Here is a 16,822-nt window from a genome sequence, read left to right as displayed (position 1 = left end):
TAAAACCTGCCGAATTACTGTATAAATCAATGGAAGAGGTCCAATGACCAATTTGGAGATGTCTGTAGCCTTCCTGACATTCAAGTTTTTTCAGAGAAAAAAACTCAAATCGAGTATGGTTGAATTCAAATTTTTGGGTCAATGAGTTTTAGAAATTAGATTTTTTAACTAACCCCCCAGTCGAATTTTGAATATATTCGAATTTAAGAGAGTTTAAAAAACTCACATGAATTCAAAATTCAACCCTTGATAAATGTTCCTCCCTGTGTTTTATTTGGGTCAACTTCAGTTCAGTCACTGGATTTATCTGCAAATGTCTGGGGGGGGGGGCATTTTTTTTCATTTAAATATATGAAACTAAGGGCAGGCTGCTAAAATTGCTAGACACAGGCCCTCAAGTGCCAATATACTGGTATCTTGCACTTCTCTCATCCTCTGACACAGCTGTATGCCAGCTCTGTTCCACTAGTTAGATATATGTCACACATGGTAGGCACAGTCTGAAATCTGCCCACGTGAGAACTAACAAGCGGATGACGTGCCTGTCAGTGCTTACTAACAGGTACAGACTGTTTTGGTATTTTCTTCACTGGAGGAAAAACATCAAATGTTACACAGGCGTTACCCACTTTCTGTGGTAGCATTGTTAAGATCAGTCATTCCAAAGTGAATTCCAAAGTAGTCTAAAATTAGTTTACACAAGGAGTGTCACAGGAGAGGACCCTGCCTACCTGGATTACAAAACGTATAACCAATTCTGGACATTCTTCACAACAGTTAGAAGCTGCCTGCTCCAACACTACTTAAAATGTCTACATTACATTTGTGTATTCTGCTTCTCTGTTCAGTGCTTTCAATGGTAGTCACTTCTTTTAAAGCTGCAGCATACTCCCTTTTTTAACATAGTAACATAGTAAGTTTGGTTGAAAAAAGAAACACGTCTTCAACCTTTGAACTCTATTTTAACCTGCCTAACTGCTAGTTGAAACCCCATCTGAAGCCTCTCCAATTTGCCTCAGAGGGGGAAAAAATTCCTTACAAACTCCAAAATGGCAATCGGACTAGTCCCTGGATCAACTTGAGATATGAGCTATCTTCGATAACCCTACATTCCCTCACTTGCTAAAAAGCCATCCAACCCCTTCTTAAAGCTAATGTATAAGCCTGTACGACTGATACAGGGAGAGAATTCCAAATCTTCACAGCTCTCACTGTAAAAAACCCCTTCCGAATATTTAGAAGGAAACTCTTTTCTTCTAATTGGAATTGATGACCTTGTGGCAGCTGGAAAGACCTACTGGTAAATAAAGCATTAGTTATTAAATGATCCTCTTATATATTAATACAGATATATCATATCACCCCTTGAGCGCCTCTTCTCAAGCTTGAACATTCCCCAATTTGGCCAGTCTTACCACATAGCTAAGATTTTCCATAACTTTTACCAGCTTAATTGCCCTTCTCTGTACCCTCTCAAATTCAATAATGTCCTGTTTGAGCACTGGAGACCAAAACTGTATGGCATATTCTAGATGGGGCTATACCAGTGCTCTATAAAGTGTAAGAATGACCCCCTTCTTCCATGAATCTATGCCCCTTTTAATACAGCTCAAGACCTTATTTGCCCTTGATGCTGCTGACTGGCATTGCTTGCTACAGCCAAGTTTATTATCTACAAGGACTCCAAGGTACTTTTCCATAATGGATGTCCCATTAAGGGTATAAGTGGCTTGAATATTTTTACATCCCAGGTGCATGACTTTACATTTATCAACATTGAATCTCATTTGCCACTTAGCTGCCCAGATTGCCAGTTTGTCAAGATCCTGTTGCAAGGATGCCACATCCTGGATTGAATTGGGCTGGATAGTTTTCTGTCATCTGCAAACACTGATACATTACTTACAATACCCTCCCCTAAGTCATTAATGAACAAGTTAAATAAAAGTGGACCCAATACCGAGCCCTGTGGGACCCCACTAAGAACCTTACTCCATGCAGAGAATGTACCATTAACAACCACCCTCTGTACCCTATCCTGTAGCCAGTTTCTTATCCATGTGCAAACGACTTCATTAAGCCCAACAGACCTTTGTTTAGAAAGCAGTCGTTTGTGGGGCACAGTATCAAACGCTTTGGGAAAATCCAAATAGATCACACCACAGTCCAGCATCTTAATTATCTTATAATAAAAATCAATCAAATTTGTCTGACATGACCTATCTTCATAAAGCCATGCTGATAATGCCATTCACTAGGACAAAATTTTGAATATGATCCCTTAACAGGCGTTCAAATAATTTGCCCAATACAGACGTCAAACTTACTGACCTATAATTGCCAGGCTGAGATTGTAAAACCCTTTTTAAATATAAATAAGCTGAGCCATCAGTGCAGCTATGAAGTGAGCCTGGGAACTCAGACTCCTCTATTGTATACACTGAAGAAAAGAACTGATTTAGCACATTTGCCTTTTCTGTATCTATTACAACCATGCTGGTACCATTATTTAAAGGAGCAACACTCTCAACCCGCATCTGTTTACTATTAATGTACTTAAAAAACTTTTTGGGTTTAGTCTTAGCCTCCGTCGCTATGCTTCATTTCCTTTCTTTGCTTTCCAGATTGCTGTTTTACAACATTTATTATAGTGTTTATATTCATTAAATGCAGCTTCAGTCCCAACAGACTTGTAGTTTTTAAATGCCTTTCTCTTCTTTACTATTAACTTCTTTACTTCTATATTAAGCCACATAGAGTGATTCTTAGGGGCAGATTCCCTAAAGGGTGAAGTGACTAACGCTAGCACATCTTCAATTTGATTGGCGAAGTAACGCTAGAGAAAATTCGTCAGTGTTCGGCAACCTGGACGCAACTTTGCACTTTAGTGAATTGCGATTGCTACAAAGCTGTTGCTGGCGAATTTTCGCCAGTTAGGGAATTTGCCCCTTAGTGCTTTTATACTTACTCCATAAATTAAGAACAGTAACGATTTAATATCATTTTAAATAACAACCATTTCTGTTCTGTGTTTTTTAGCTGAAAACATAAGGCACTCAAGGCACTGAAATTAGCTTTTCTGAAATTCATGGTTTTTGTTGCCCCAGTGTATATTTGTTTTTTGCACCAGACATTAAATTATATAATATTATGGTCACTATTACCCAGGGGTTCAATGACTTGCACATTTGCTATAAGTTCTGGGTCATTTGAGATCACTAGATCCAGACGAGCATTTTTTCTGGTTGGCTCCTCAACAACCTGTGCCATAAAATTGTCATGCAACAAATTTATAAACTTGTTCCCAATAACTGATCTGGCAGTACTGTTGCTCCAGTCAATATCTAGGTAATTAAAATCCCCCATTATCATTACTTTACCCAAACTATCAGCCTTTTCTATTTGCATCAGGAGCTTAGCCTCCTCCTCCTCACTTACATTAGGGGGTCTATAACATACTTCTAATAATTAATTTGCTGGACTCTTTACAATTGGTAAAGAACTCCACCCATAAGACTTCTGCCCCCTCATTTTCTGACATAACCTCCTCCTTTATATAAGCTTTTAAATCCTACCTAACAAACAGACATACCCCTCCTCCTTTTCTATTGCCTCTGTCCCTCTGAAACAAAGTATCGCTGCTGATATTAACTGCCCAGTCATGTTACTGATTCAGCCATGTTTCGGCCACACCAATCACATTATTTTCCCACCAGCACCTCCAGCTCTCACCTCCAGTCATACTCCTTGCATTTGCAAACATACATTTAATAATGGTATAATATTGAACATATGACATGTGGTCCTCCCTATCCTTATCCACTTTCCTTCCTTGCACTCCCCCCACCACACGTATTAGAGCCACTGCCTTCCAGGGTGCTCTGAGAGTCAGCCTGCTCCATACAAGCCAGTTCAGATCTTTCCTCCACAGCATCTTCAGCCAAAATGGCGAATCTGTTGTTTTGGACAAGCCCCACAACCCTACTGTCCCCTACTTCCCCTCGTAACTATCACCAACCTGCCCCCCTCATTAGCCTCCACTGCCCCATCTCCTCCCCCCACTTCACTGGCCCCCAGTGGTTGCTCTGTTAAGGTGGCCATACACGGGCCGATAAAAGCTGCAGACAGAGTCTTTTTGACAGAGTCTATTGGCCAGTGTATGGGGCCCCCCGATAGAGATCTGATTGGATGGGACAAAAAATCCCGTCAGATCACGGGCGCATCTGTTCGTTGATGCGGTCCCGCGATCCGACCGCCCGTTCGTTAGGATCCGATCGTTGGGCCCTAGGGCCCATGATCGGATCAGCCCGATATGGGCAATATCGGGCTGATCCAATCATGGGCCCTAGGGCCCAACGATCGGATCCTAACGAACGGGCGGATCGCGGGACCGCATCAACGAACAGATGCGCCCGTGATCCGACGGGATTTTTTGTCCCATCATATCGGAGAGAGATCCGCTTGTTTGGTGACATCACCAAACGAGCAGATCGCTCAGTGTATGGCCACCTTAAGCCTCCTTTTCTCCCCCCCCTTGCTCAACATGAGTTTAATAAAAAGTGTATGAGTTAATTTGTTACTTCAGCGAAACTGGCAAATTGAAGCTATGCCAGTATCAGTTTTTTAAGTGGATCAAATTTTTTAAGTGGATCAGGGTTATGGAAGATAGCTCATGGTATAAGTTGAGGCAAATTGGAGAGGCTTCAATTTTTTTCCTTCCTCTGAATCAATTAGCAGGCAAGCTAAAATAGAGTTAAAAGGTTCAACTTGATGGACATGTGTCTTTTTTCAACCTAACTTACTATGTTACTATGTAAATTGTACACTATAATAGTACATTCTTTACTATATTGTAAGGAAGAAAAAAAACGACATGTTTTGGTAAAGATCTAAGCTGGGGATGATATGAGGAAGATATTCACAATATGGATGGATACAACAAATAAATATACTTTTAGAACATACCCAAATTGCTTAATGGAGGCTTTCCCACACTGGTAAGGGGAAGAGGTGGAGGTAGAGGAGACAGATCTTCAGCATCCTGGATTCCTCCAATTGTGTGTGAGTGCCGCCTCTCCTTTGATTCATCCTGAGAGTGTGACTGGTATCTGGAATGGAAAATAAATTCATAAAAAATACTGAAAAGTTTTATTATACACATATGATTAATTATTTTATAAGTGTGAAAAATCAAAAACCATTATTGTCCACATTAATCAAGACAAGCTTTTGCCTTACATTTTTTTTAAATAAAAAATTGTAATAATTAAAAGTTTATTGCCTCCTTTGAGCTGGGGTCCATCGATCTCCCATGTGATCCACAAAAATTAGCCAAAAAGTATATGTTTTATCTCCAGCGCTATAGTTGGGGGGAGTTTAAACAAAAAAGGGAAAAATAGTGTATAGTATTTAATGTGTTTAGTGTTAAATGGTTAGTGGGAGGTAGTTGGTGTCTTACTCCACCACGTTCCTCCAAGACTGGCTTCTTCTGATGACATTACATGTGACACGTTTCACTCGTAAACTTCCTTAGAGACATCTACTTGCTGCTTCCTGTCACTCCATATATTTCCTCACATGTACAGTGCGCCTGTTCCTTGCATGCATACCGCATCTAATCATTCACACATGCATCAAAATTTGTAACTGTAGAAATGAGTGCCTTATGTCACTTATGTCAGTCAACACTTCATATATGTCCATTGCAACCCTTCCTTCCCATTAAAGGTCATATAAACCCTATAAAACCTTACCATGTCTTTATGTTGGGCACATATTTCCCACACAAAATCCATCATTGTATTTTGCCCCTTCGTTAGCCTGCACCCGTAGTGTTTTCCTGAATGCAAGATCTGCTTCAACCAGGTGGCCATTTTCTATCGGCTACATCATCATATATATTTGCATGTCCAGACACTTGATGACCTTGCTTAGGAGTTTTTTTGGTAATGTAACTTTATTAGCAAGTATGTGTTATCCTACTTATTCCTACATTAAGGCTTGATTCACACGGGAAGATTTGTTGCCCGCGTTTTTAAAAAGCGAGTAGCGGCGACTAGTCGCTTATGTTTTTACAGGCGAATATACCTAGCGATTTTGTCTCCCGAGCGATTTCTTTCACGCCATGCATTGCAGGACTATCTCCGCCCATAGGATGCACTGCATTGCATCATGGGATAGCAGACGGAAGTGTTATCTCGGCGTGTTATTCTCTGCGTGTTGTTCTCTGTGTTATATTCTCAGCCTGTATTCTCAGGGTGTTTTCTCCACATCTTGTCTGGTTTTTGAAAATGGAAAATAGTGATTTGGCTATTTAAATTTTTCTTATATACTTCTATTATTATTTGCTACAGAAAGAAAGACATGAAAGAGCTGCTGCTAGAAAATATTAGGTACATCCCATCACAATTTCAGTTATTATATGGTGAACTTCGCAACAATCCAGAAAAATTCTACAAGTTTTTCAGAATGTCTATATCAAGTTTTGATGAACTTCTGAACATTTTAAAGCCAGGCCTGAGTCGTGCCCATACATTGATGAGGGTTCCAATTTCACCAGAGGAGCTATCTTTGTAATATACTGTATATGGGTTTAGTTGACTGTAGGATTGCACCGAATCCACTTTTTTGGATTCGGCCGAACCCCAGAATCCTTTGTGAAAGATTCTGCCTGAATACCGAACCAAATCTGAATTTGCATATGCAAATTAGGGGTGGGAAGGCGAAAAACATTTTTTACTTCCTTGTTTTGTGACAAAAAGTCACGCGATTTCCCTCCCTGCCCCTAATTTGCATATGCAAATTAGGATTCGAATTCGGTTCGGCCGGGCAGAAGGATTCTGCCGAATCTGAATCCTGCTGAAAAAGGCAGAATCCTGGCCAAATCCTGAACCGAATCCTGGATTCGGTGCATCCCTAGTTGGCCAATTTGGTGGGGGCTTTTAGCAATAATACAGGTTCTATCATAGTAATATTTTTTACTAAAGAAGTAATGCTTTTGTTTTGTTTTTCTTTCAGGTTTTTAGCAACTGGACAGTCGTTTGCTTCTTTGTATTTCCAATTCCTAATCGGTCGAAACACTATAGGCAGAATTGTAAGAGAAACTTGTCTGTTTATTTGGACTGAGCTGCAAAGAATTGTGATGCCACCCCCAGATGAAAATGCATGGATTAACATTGCAGAAGATTTCTACAAAAAAAAACAATTTTCCTAATTGCTTGGGTGCCTTGGATGGAAAACACATTACAGTTACAATGCCTTTCAAAAGTGGCTCAAAGTATTTTAACTACATAAAATACTTTTCAGTTGTTCTTCTGGCTACTGTTGATGCAAATTATTGCTTTACTATAATTGATGTGGGATCCTATGGAAGCACTAGTGATGCCAGTGCTTTCTGGAATTCATCAATGGGACGCAGATTATCAGAAGGGACACTTCGTCTACCTCTTCCTAAACCATTGCCTGGGACTGCTGCACCTTCCATGCCTTATGTTTTTGTGGGTGATGAGGCCTTTGGTCTAACCCAGGGTCACAAAGGGCCATAGAGAAACGTGTTTTCAATTACAGATTATCAAGAGCACGCAGTATGGTAGAGTGTGCTTTTGGCATTCTCACGAACAAATGGCGTGTATTCTATACCTCTATACAACTGGAACCCGATTTTGTGGATATTATAATAAAAGCTTGTTGTGTCCTACACAATTTTTTTCGTCTTAGGGATGGGTATAGCTATCAAGACACCCTGACCGATGAAATCCCAGATATTGATTGTGCCCCTGTGAGAGGTCCTACAGGAGGAATGAAAGTCAGAGATCAGTTTGCTAATTATTTCATGTCTCCAGATGGAGCGATACCATGGCAGTTGAACTGCATTTAGTCTGCATACAGTTGTGTTGTATTGGATCAATAAAATGCTCATTATTTTAAAAACTATTTTCATAAAATGGAACTAAATGACAATATGTATATCATATAGATATTTATGTATACACATGTGTACAAAATATATACACTGACACCCAGGAAGTAGAAAATATTTAAAATGAAGAAGTTTAATATTCAAAGGATATGGGAATATATATTAACATGCAAAAGATATAGGAATATAATTGTAGCCATATATGTGCAGCCACTACAACCCGCAGGCGTCAATCACCATTTCGACAATTTTCAGCATGGAATAGCCACCAATAAGACAATACGCAGAGCGCAACTAACGTCGCAACGCACTACGCCATGCGGCGTGCGTCATAAGTTCGCATTTCCGCTGACGTCATGTCGCTTTGCATATTATCGCTGCTATTTGTCTCCTCGTCTGTGTGGTACAGGCGTATTTGTATACTTCTCTATGTCTATGGTATTTTTCAATTATCGCTCCAAAACGGTTTTCAGGCTACTGGCGTTTTTAAGTAACGTTGCGTGTATGGTACCTGGCGATTTCCTTTACTTTCTATGTAAATACAAAACGGTCGCCGCTACTCGCTATTTAAAATGCGGACGACAACTCGTCCCGTGTGAATCAATCTTTATAATCCCACTCACATATGTATAATCCCACTCACTCACATATGTATAATCCCACTCACTAATACATGTATAGTCCCACTCATACATAATCCCACTCATAAATGTATAATCCCACTCACTCATTTATGTATAACTCCACTCATACATGTATAATCCCACTCACTCACATATGTATAATCCCACTCACTAATACATGTATAATCTCACCCATACATGTAATCCCACTCACTGATACATGTAATCCCACTCACTAATACATGTATAATCTCACGCATACATGTAATCCCACTCACTCATACATGTAATCCCACTCACTCATACATGTAATCCCACTCAATAATACATGTATAATCCCACGCATACATGTAATCCCACTCACTAATACATGTATAATCTCATGCATACATGTAATCCCACTCACTCATACGTGTAATCCCATTCACTCATAAATGTAAACCCACTCAATAATACATGTATAATCCAACGCATACATGTAATTCCCACTCACTCATACATGTAATACAACTCACTTTTAAATGTATAATCCCACTCATACATGTAATCCCACTCACTCCTACAAGTATAATCCCACTCATACATGTAATCCCACTCACTAATACATGTATAATCTCACTCATATATGTAATCCCACATATATGTAATCCCACTCATTGGCCATATCTCTCCCCCTCCATTTGCCAGCACCATTACATTTTCCTAAAACAATTAGCAGCTTTCACCTGGTGGCCATTTTCCCTCTGACAGCAGTAACATTGAGACATGTATGCTGTAAAGTTCATGCAATGCAGGTTTACACATGCACAACATACTTTGATAAAAAGTTCTGCTGGGTTTGAGCACTGTAATGGTTAAAATGAGCTGAGGAGAGGTGGTTCGGAGAAAAAACTTAGGATCAGACAGCTAGAGCAGAGTTTGGGAACCAGCAATGCTATCTCTTCATGGCTGTTAGACTGAAGGGTGTGTTTAGTAATCTGAGCTGAGATGCACTGAGCATGCTCATAAATCAAAAGTCAAATCAAATTCCTGAGGGAGGGGGCCCAGTGGGTTACAGGAGCAAAAGGATTTCTAATAGATTTAGGGGATGTTGCAGCCTTACTGTTAACCTGTTAACAACCAGAGTGGCGGATATCTAAAAATTTCATAGAGGCAGTTCACTGAGTACATTTTTGTGTAGGGGGTTTACATGTCCTTTAAGTTTATGGGTGTCTGCACTGAGGGAACATTGTGGAATGAATTATATAGTTTTCTTGGTGTGCAATATAATTACATTGGTCTGTGTGTACCCATCTACACTAGTACTTAACATGCAATGTGTTTTCTTTATGGTTGTTGGCTATTAAAAATGTATTTTTTTGATCCTTATGAGAGTTTATGTGGTGAAGAACACATACGTTTCTTTTCATTGGGTGAAATATATTGAACTTCAAATACAATTTTTTTTCCCTTTTGTTTGTTTGTTTGAACTCCCCCTAGCTACAGTACAGGAGAGAAACATATACTTTTCGGTTGACTGTATATGCAGTCTTGAATTGTCCTCTTTCAAAATAGATTTTTTCCTTAGGTATAAAACCAGCCACTGCTCCTCAGAAGGTGTTAGTTTCTATACTGCCTTTTTTAGTACCTAAAGTATGAGCAAGGGTTGCCTCACAGGCCATAAGACCTTTAGTTGATGATCAGTAGATCTCAAGACACTGTCAACAAACAGCTTGACTAAATTACCCTTCTGTTTTATTCTTTTCATTCAGATATTTATTCTGTTAAGGTTGCATAAGAAATAGTTGTGTTTTAAATATAATAATATAAATTCTCGTATAAATCAATATAATATTTAAGTGCTAACAGTGATATTATGTAGATCATAATGGGACAATATCACTAAAAGTAGACCCCTCATAAGTAAAGTATGGGCACTCTTGCTCTACATACTACAAAAAAGTTTGTTTAAAGGTGAACAACCCCTTTAAGCAGTTACAGAAGTGAGTGGGTGTCAGTAAAGTGTTAAAAGGGTGGGTCAACTTTAAGTTAACTTATAGTATTTTAAACAATTATAATCAACTGTGGCAAACAAGCATTGGGGTTAGAGGATGATAAGAAGAGAAGTGCAGTTGTTTAGCTATTGAGAAAGATTGGTTGCAAGTATGAACTTAGGAAGTCAGCGTTGCAGTAGTTGCATAAGATGTAGTTGCTACTGGTCAAGTGTATGGTAGAAGGAAATAGGGTGTCAATAGTTAAGAAAGACCATTATTATAGAGAGAAGCCGTTATCTTCTGAAAGAAAAGGTTGAAATAGTTCCCTTCTTATTATACACAATTAAAAAGGTATTTCTTATACGTCAATCCATGTCAGTACACATGGGCATTGCCCCTCCCAGACCTGGAGGTAGGACCTATAACATAGCCAATCAAAATTAATCATGACCTATAAGACCACATGACTTCTTCCTCACCACAGTTATTTTTTGTCATACTGGACACTCTTTTTTTATTTTTTGGTGAATTTTGAGAGAACACAGTTTTTGTTTTTTCTTTATTTTTTTTTGTTTATTTTTTACCTCTGTGTGGACACAGAGGGATGATTCCCAGGTAATGGAGAAGATTTTATCTGATGCCTCAAGACGCATAATCTGTAAATTACCACTTATTGGGAAGAGATGCAGGCGTGGGCATATCCATGATCCTAGCCCTGTGCTAAAATAGCCCCCTGCTATATGCCCAGCGAGGCACAAGATTCAATCTAGTGCTTTTTGGGAAGAGACACAGTTGTGGGTTTCCCACCTGTGAGCTTTTTGGGCTCCCCCTTTTCTTTTGAGTTATGTGAGGCTTTACAGAACATTACAGAACTTCTGCAAAAGGGCCATAGGTATGCATATGGGCTAGTTATAACAGCCTGAAGCTGGTGAGTATGATTCTGCTGGTGAGTATGATTCTTCAGTATCTACTGTGTGTTTTTAAAATGCTCAGTGCACTGGGATGTCTGCATGCTAATTAGCTAATTATGCCCCTTAGCTGAGAACAATCAGGTCTTTCGCTGGAGTTTCCATCCAGCTAATCAGGCACTATCTGATAAGGTGCAGGTGTGCCACATTGCTATTGCTGTTTAATATTTTAAGCTTTGTATGGGTGAACCTGCATCTTCTGTGCAGACACAGAAGTTATATTGGCTCATGTTACTAAGGCACCTCCAGGAATAGCTAGAGGTTTCCTTCTCAAGCAGTATGGCACCTCTTTCCTATCTTATGAGTCTGCTCTTAACAAGCAGTGTTCCACCTGTCTGGATATTCCTGCTGACAAGCCTGAGCTATCTGGTAAGGTACCTATGTTCCTCTGACTTCTTGTATTATCTGAAGTCTTATGTTGTGAGCTGGAGAAAAATGCAGCAAAATGCAGTATTGGCTCTTGTTACACAAGGTACTTAAGTACTGGCTGGTGAATCCCTCTGCCTAAGCAGTGTGGTACCTGAATCCGATGAGTTTGATTTCTCAGTATCCACTGTGTGTTTGAAACATTCATTGCACTGTGAAGTCTGCAGGTTAATAAACTTAATATGTCCCTCAGCTGAAAGCTATCAGGGTTTTGACTGGAGTTTCCATCCAGCTAATTAGTCACTATCTGGTAAGGTGCAGTTGTTCCTTAGCAATTTGGTTGGATCTAAGTATGGCACCTCCTTCCTTTCTTATGAGTCTACTCTTAACAAGCAGTGTTCCACCGGACTGGAGATTCCTGCTGACAATTCTGAGCTATCTGGTAAGCTGCCTGTGTTCCTTTGACTTCTGGTATTATATACATATAGTCTTATGTTGTGAGCTGGAGCCCTCTGTGCAAAATGCCGTTACACAAGGTACTTTCAGTGTTAACTGGTGAATCTCTCTGCTGAAGCAGGGTGGTGTAATGGAAATAGAGGTTTCTACCCAAGATGGCGACGGCGTCCAAGATGGCGACTCCTGGCCCCACCATGTGGATCCTGCTGGTCGCAGCACTATGACGCCTGCGTCTTCCCGCCTGCCGATTGGTCGCCGGCGTCGGAATGGTCGCGGGCGTCAGAACGCCTGCGTCAGCGTCATTGCGCCCAAACTTTGGCGCCAAACCTGGCCTATATAAAGCCTTCTGGACACTACAGACATTGCCCAAGTATAGGTCTTACTTCGTGTATTCCTGGGTGTGTTTATTATAGATTGATTCCTGTGTACCAACCTTGCCTGTTATTTCGGATTGACCCTTCGCTGCCTGGATTGAACTTTTGCCTGGACTTCGACTATTCTCTTGTCTCATCCTTCTGTTACCACGAACTTTGGTTTGTTACCTGCCTCCTCCTTGGTCCGCACTCCAACTGCGCCTTCGGGCCCTTACATTATACTTGGGCCATGGACCCTTCTGAGGAGGCCTCTGCTCAGCCTGACTTCGGAAGAGCTTTCCGTGGAATAGCCTCACGCATGGAGGCCTATGAAGCCCGGCAGACTCACTTTGGCCAAGCTCTTGAAGCCATTTTGGAGAAATTGTCTGCCCTCACTCCTACGGTCCAGGTTCCTGCCTCTGCTTCGGCCACTATTCCTGTGGCGCCAGTTCATGTTTCCAAACCCCGTATTCCGGCACCTCCACTCTTCAGTGGTGATTCTGTGGCTTGTAGAGGGTTCATTAACCAATGTGAGATCCAGTTCACACTGCTACCCCATCAATATGTCTCGGAACGTGCCAAGGTGGGATACATCATTACTCGCCTGACTGGTAAAGCCTTGGAATGGGCATCACCGCTGTGGGAGAAAGAGGATCCCTTAATCGATGACTCCAAGGCCTTTATCCGTGATCTGCGCACTGTGTTTGATGCTCCCGGCCGGGCAGCGTCCGCCTCTTCACGCCTGTTCCAGATTCGTCAGGGAACACGTTCAGTGCCCGAATATGCGATTGAATTCCGCACATTGGTTGCCGAGACTGGCTGGAACAATGACAGTTAAAATGCCGCTTTCTACAATGGGCTGTCTATGCGCCTCAAGGACGATCTGGTCTCTCGTGAGTTGCCTACACGCTGGGAGGATCTTATTGCCCTGGCAGTCAAGGTGGATACTCGACAAAGAGAACACCAAGCTGTTAAAGAACGCGTAAGGAAGTTTCAACCCCCCCTGGCTCCTCGCTTCCAGAGACCTTTTCTCCCCAGCACTGCTGCATCTTCTTCCTCGGCTCCTGTTTCTTCTCCCGCTCCCACTGAAGAGCCTATGCAGATTGGACGTGCTCGTCTTTCTGAACAGGAAAAGTTGCGGAGAAGGGCTGCAGGACTTTGCTTATATTGTGGAGGCAAATCCCACTTTGCCCATGAGTGCCCAGTGAAGTCGGGAAACGCCAACGCCTAGGTAAGTTTGGGGAAACTTACCTGGGCGGAATTGATCATCTTCCCCAATCCTCTGCTCATCGTTTTCTTCTTCCGGTACAGATCCAGTTTGCATCCAAGATCATTTCTACTCATGCCTTCCTTGACTCCGGCGCAGCTGGAAACTTCTTGGACAAAGCATTTGACGAATATCATTCCATTCCTCTACAAACCTTGGCTGTACCACAAGTCCTAGCCATTGATGATGGCCACTTTCTTCTGCCTTCATCTTCAAGTCTTCGCAAGATTTATCTTTCAAAGTGGGCACCTTGCATACTGAAAGACTTTTGTTTCTGCTAATTGATTGCCCGTCAACTCCAGTAGTCCTAGGACTTCCCTGGTTGCGCATCCATAATCCTGTCATGGACTGGTCCGCAACGCAAATTTGTTGCTGGAGCTTCTTTTGTCAACAGAACTGTCTTCCAGCTCAGCCCCTTGTCAAGATTTCTTCCGTGGTTCCTAATCCCTCCATCCCTCCTGCTTACCAAGACTTCTCTGATGTCTTCAACAAGAAATCTGCAGAAACGCTTCCTCCTCATCGGTCGTACGACTGCCCTGTCGAACTTCTTCCTGGCACTATGCCTCCTCGAGGACGTACTTATCCGCTGTCTCCATCTGAAACTGCAGCGATGAAAGAGTACATCCAGGAAAATCTCCTACGAGGCTTCATTCGTCCATCTTCTTCTCTTGCTGGTGCGGGGTTCTTCTTTGTTGAAAAGAAGGATGGCAGTCTACGACCTTGCATCGACTACCGTGGCTTGAACAAAATCACTGTAAAGAACCGCTACCCTCCACCTCTCATATCCGAGTTATTTGATCAGCTCAAGGGTGCCAGCATTTTCACTAAGCTAGATCTTCGTGGGGCCTATAATCTCATCCGGATCAGAGAGGGTGATGAATGGAAGACCGCGTTTAATACTCGTGATGGGCACTATGAGTACCTCGTGATGCCTTTTGGACTCTGTAACGCTCCTGCGGTTTTTCAAGAGCTAGTTAACGACATCTTCCGGGACTTGTTGGGTCAAAGTGTAGTCATTTACTTGGACGATATTCTAATTTTTTCCTCAAATCTCACTGAACATCGGATCCAGGTGCGGGAGGTCTTATCTCGATTGAGGAAGAATAATCTTTTCGACAAACTTGAAAAATGCTCCTTTGAAGTTTCTTCAATCCCCTTTCTGGGGTATATTATTTCCCAACAAGGATTCAAGATGGACCCAGCAAAAGTTTCAGCGATCCAGGATTGGCCCTTCCACACCAGCACCAAAGCTATCCAGAGCAGGGATGGGCGAATTTTTTCGCCTCGTTTCGCCGAAAAAATGACGCCCATAGACTTGTATGGCGGTGTGCGTCAAAAAAAAAAGACGCGCGTCAAAACAGTTTTGCCGCGCGACAAAATGTTTTTGACGCCCATAGACTTTAATGGGCGTCTGCGACATTTCGCCGGCGGCGAATTTTTGGCGAAGCGAAACGGGTCAAATTCGCCCATCCCTAATCCAGAGGTTTATTGGTTTCGCCAATTATTACAGACAATTCATCAAAGGCTTTTCATCCAAGATCTCTCCAATTCTGTCCCTTATCTGGAAAGGTGGGAAACCTCAATGTTGGTCCTCTGAAGCCTCAAAACCCTCAAAGATTCCTTTTCTTCTGCTCCTATCCTCAGACACCCTGACCCTCTTCTACCATTCTTCATTGAAGTTGATGCTTCCGATGTCGGGGCTGGAGCTGTATTATCCCAAAGGTCCTCGCATGATGGGAAATTGCATCCTTGTGCTTTCTTTTCTAAAAAGTTTTCTTCCCCTGAACAGAACTATGACGTGGGAAACCGTGAGCTGTTGGCTGTCAAATTAGCGCTAGAAGAGTGGAGACATCTGTTGGAAGGTTCCTCTGTACCCGTGTCTATCTTCACCGACCACAAAAACCTCGAATACATCCAGTCTCTCAAACGCCTTAATCCCAGGCAAACTAGGTGGGCACTCTTCTTCTGTAGGTTCAACTTTGTTATCACGTTCCGCCCTGGTTCCAGAAACAAGAAGGCTGACGCTCTCTCTAGAAGCTTCGTTCCTGAAGACACTTGTTCTGAGGATCCTGAACTCATTGTGCCTCCTACCAAAATCATTGCTGCTTTATTTCCCACCATGGCTTCCCAGTTGTTATCTGCACAATCTTCTGCTCCTGACGATACTCCTTTGGGAGTCGCATTCGTCCCTCCAGAACTTCGCCACTCCATCCTGTCTCAGTCCCATAACTCCAAACAGGCCGGCCATCCTGGAATTAAGAAGACTACCGAACTTCTGTCTCGCCTGGTGTGGTGGCCTTCACTCCGGAAAGATGTTAAGAACTTTGTTTCTTCCTGCTCCACCTGTGCTACCTCTAAGTCTGGTCACTCCCCTCCTAAGGGACTACTTCTGCCTTTACCCATTCCGTCCCGACCTTGGACTCATTTGGCGATGGATTTCATTGTGGATTTACCTGTCTCCTTTGATCTGGGTCGCGATCGACAGGTTCAGCAAGATGGCTCACTTCATTCCTCTGCGCAAGTTGCCTACCGCTCAAGAACTTTCTAAATTGTTTATTCAGCATTTCTTTTGCCTTCATGGATTTCCGGCTGAAGTTGTATCTGACAGAGGTTCCCAATTCGTTTCCAAATTTTGGAGATCCTTATGTAAAGCTCTTCACATTTCTCTCCAGTTTTCCTTTGCCTACCACCCTCAATCCAATGGAGCTGCAGAGAGGGTCAACCAAGCATTAGAGCAATTTCTTCGTTGCCATGTGTCTTTGTGTCAAGATGACTGGACAGATCTACTCCCTTGGGCTGAATTTGCTCATAACAACGCTATGCATGCTTCCTCCGAGAGGTCCCCATTCTTTTGTGTGTACGGTCAGAATCCTCTAGCATTCCATCAAGATCTCCTTC

At 42.1% G+C, this 16,822-nt stretch overlaps 1 protein-coding gene across 5 annotated transcripts in view; it reads right to left on the bottom strand.

Moving 5' to 3' along the window:
- Positions 1-16,822, bottom strand: part of nav1.L (neuron navigator 1 L homeolog) — a 147,298-nt gene that overhangs the window by 62,376 nt on the left and 68,100 nt on the right. For all 5 annotated transcript variants that reach the window (XR_005965391.1, XM_018246543.2, XM_041582033.1 and 2 more), the window contains one exon: positions 4,966-5,108. Coding sequence is in view for 4 of the 5 variants with exons in the window: in XM_018246543.2 (XP_018102032.1) it covers positions 4,966-5,108 (143 nt within the window). In the remaining variant the exon portion in view is untranslated. The remainder of the gene's footprint in view (positions 1-4,965; positions 5,109-16,822) is intronic.

The sequence above is a fragment of the Xenopus laevis genome, chromosome 2L (assembly GCF_017654675.1).
Source record: "Xenopus laevis strain J_2021 chromosome 2L, Xenopus_laevis_v10.1, whole genome shotgun sequence".
NCBI lineage: Eukaryota > Metazoa > Chordata > Amphibia > Anura > Pipidae > Xenopus > Xenopus laevis.
Note: the sequence above shows the minus strand (reverse complement) of the source record. Positions and strands in the feature narration are given on the sequence as shown.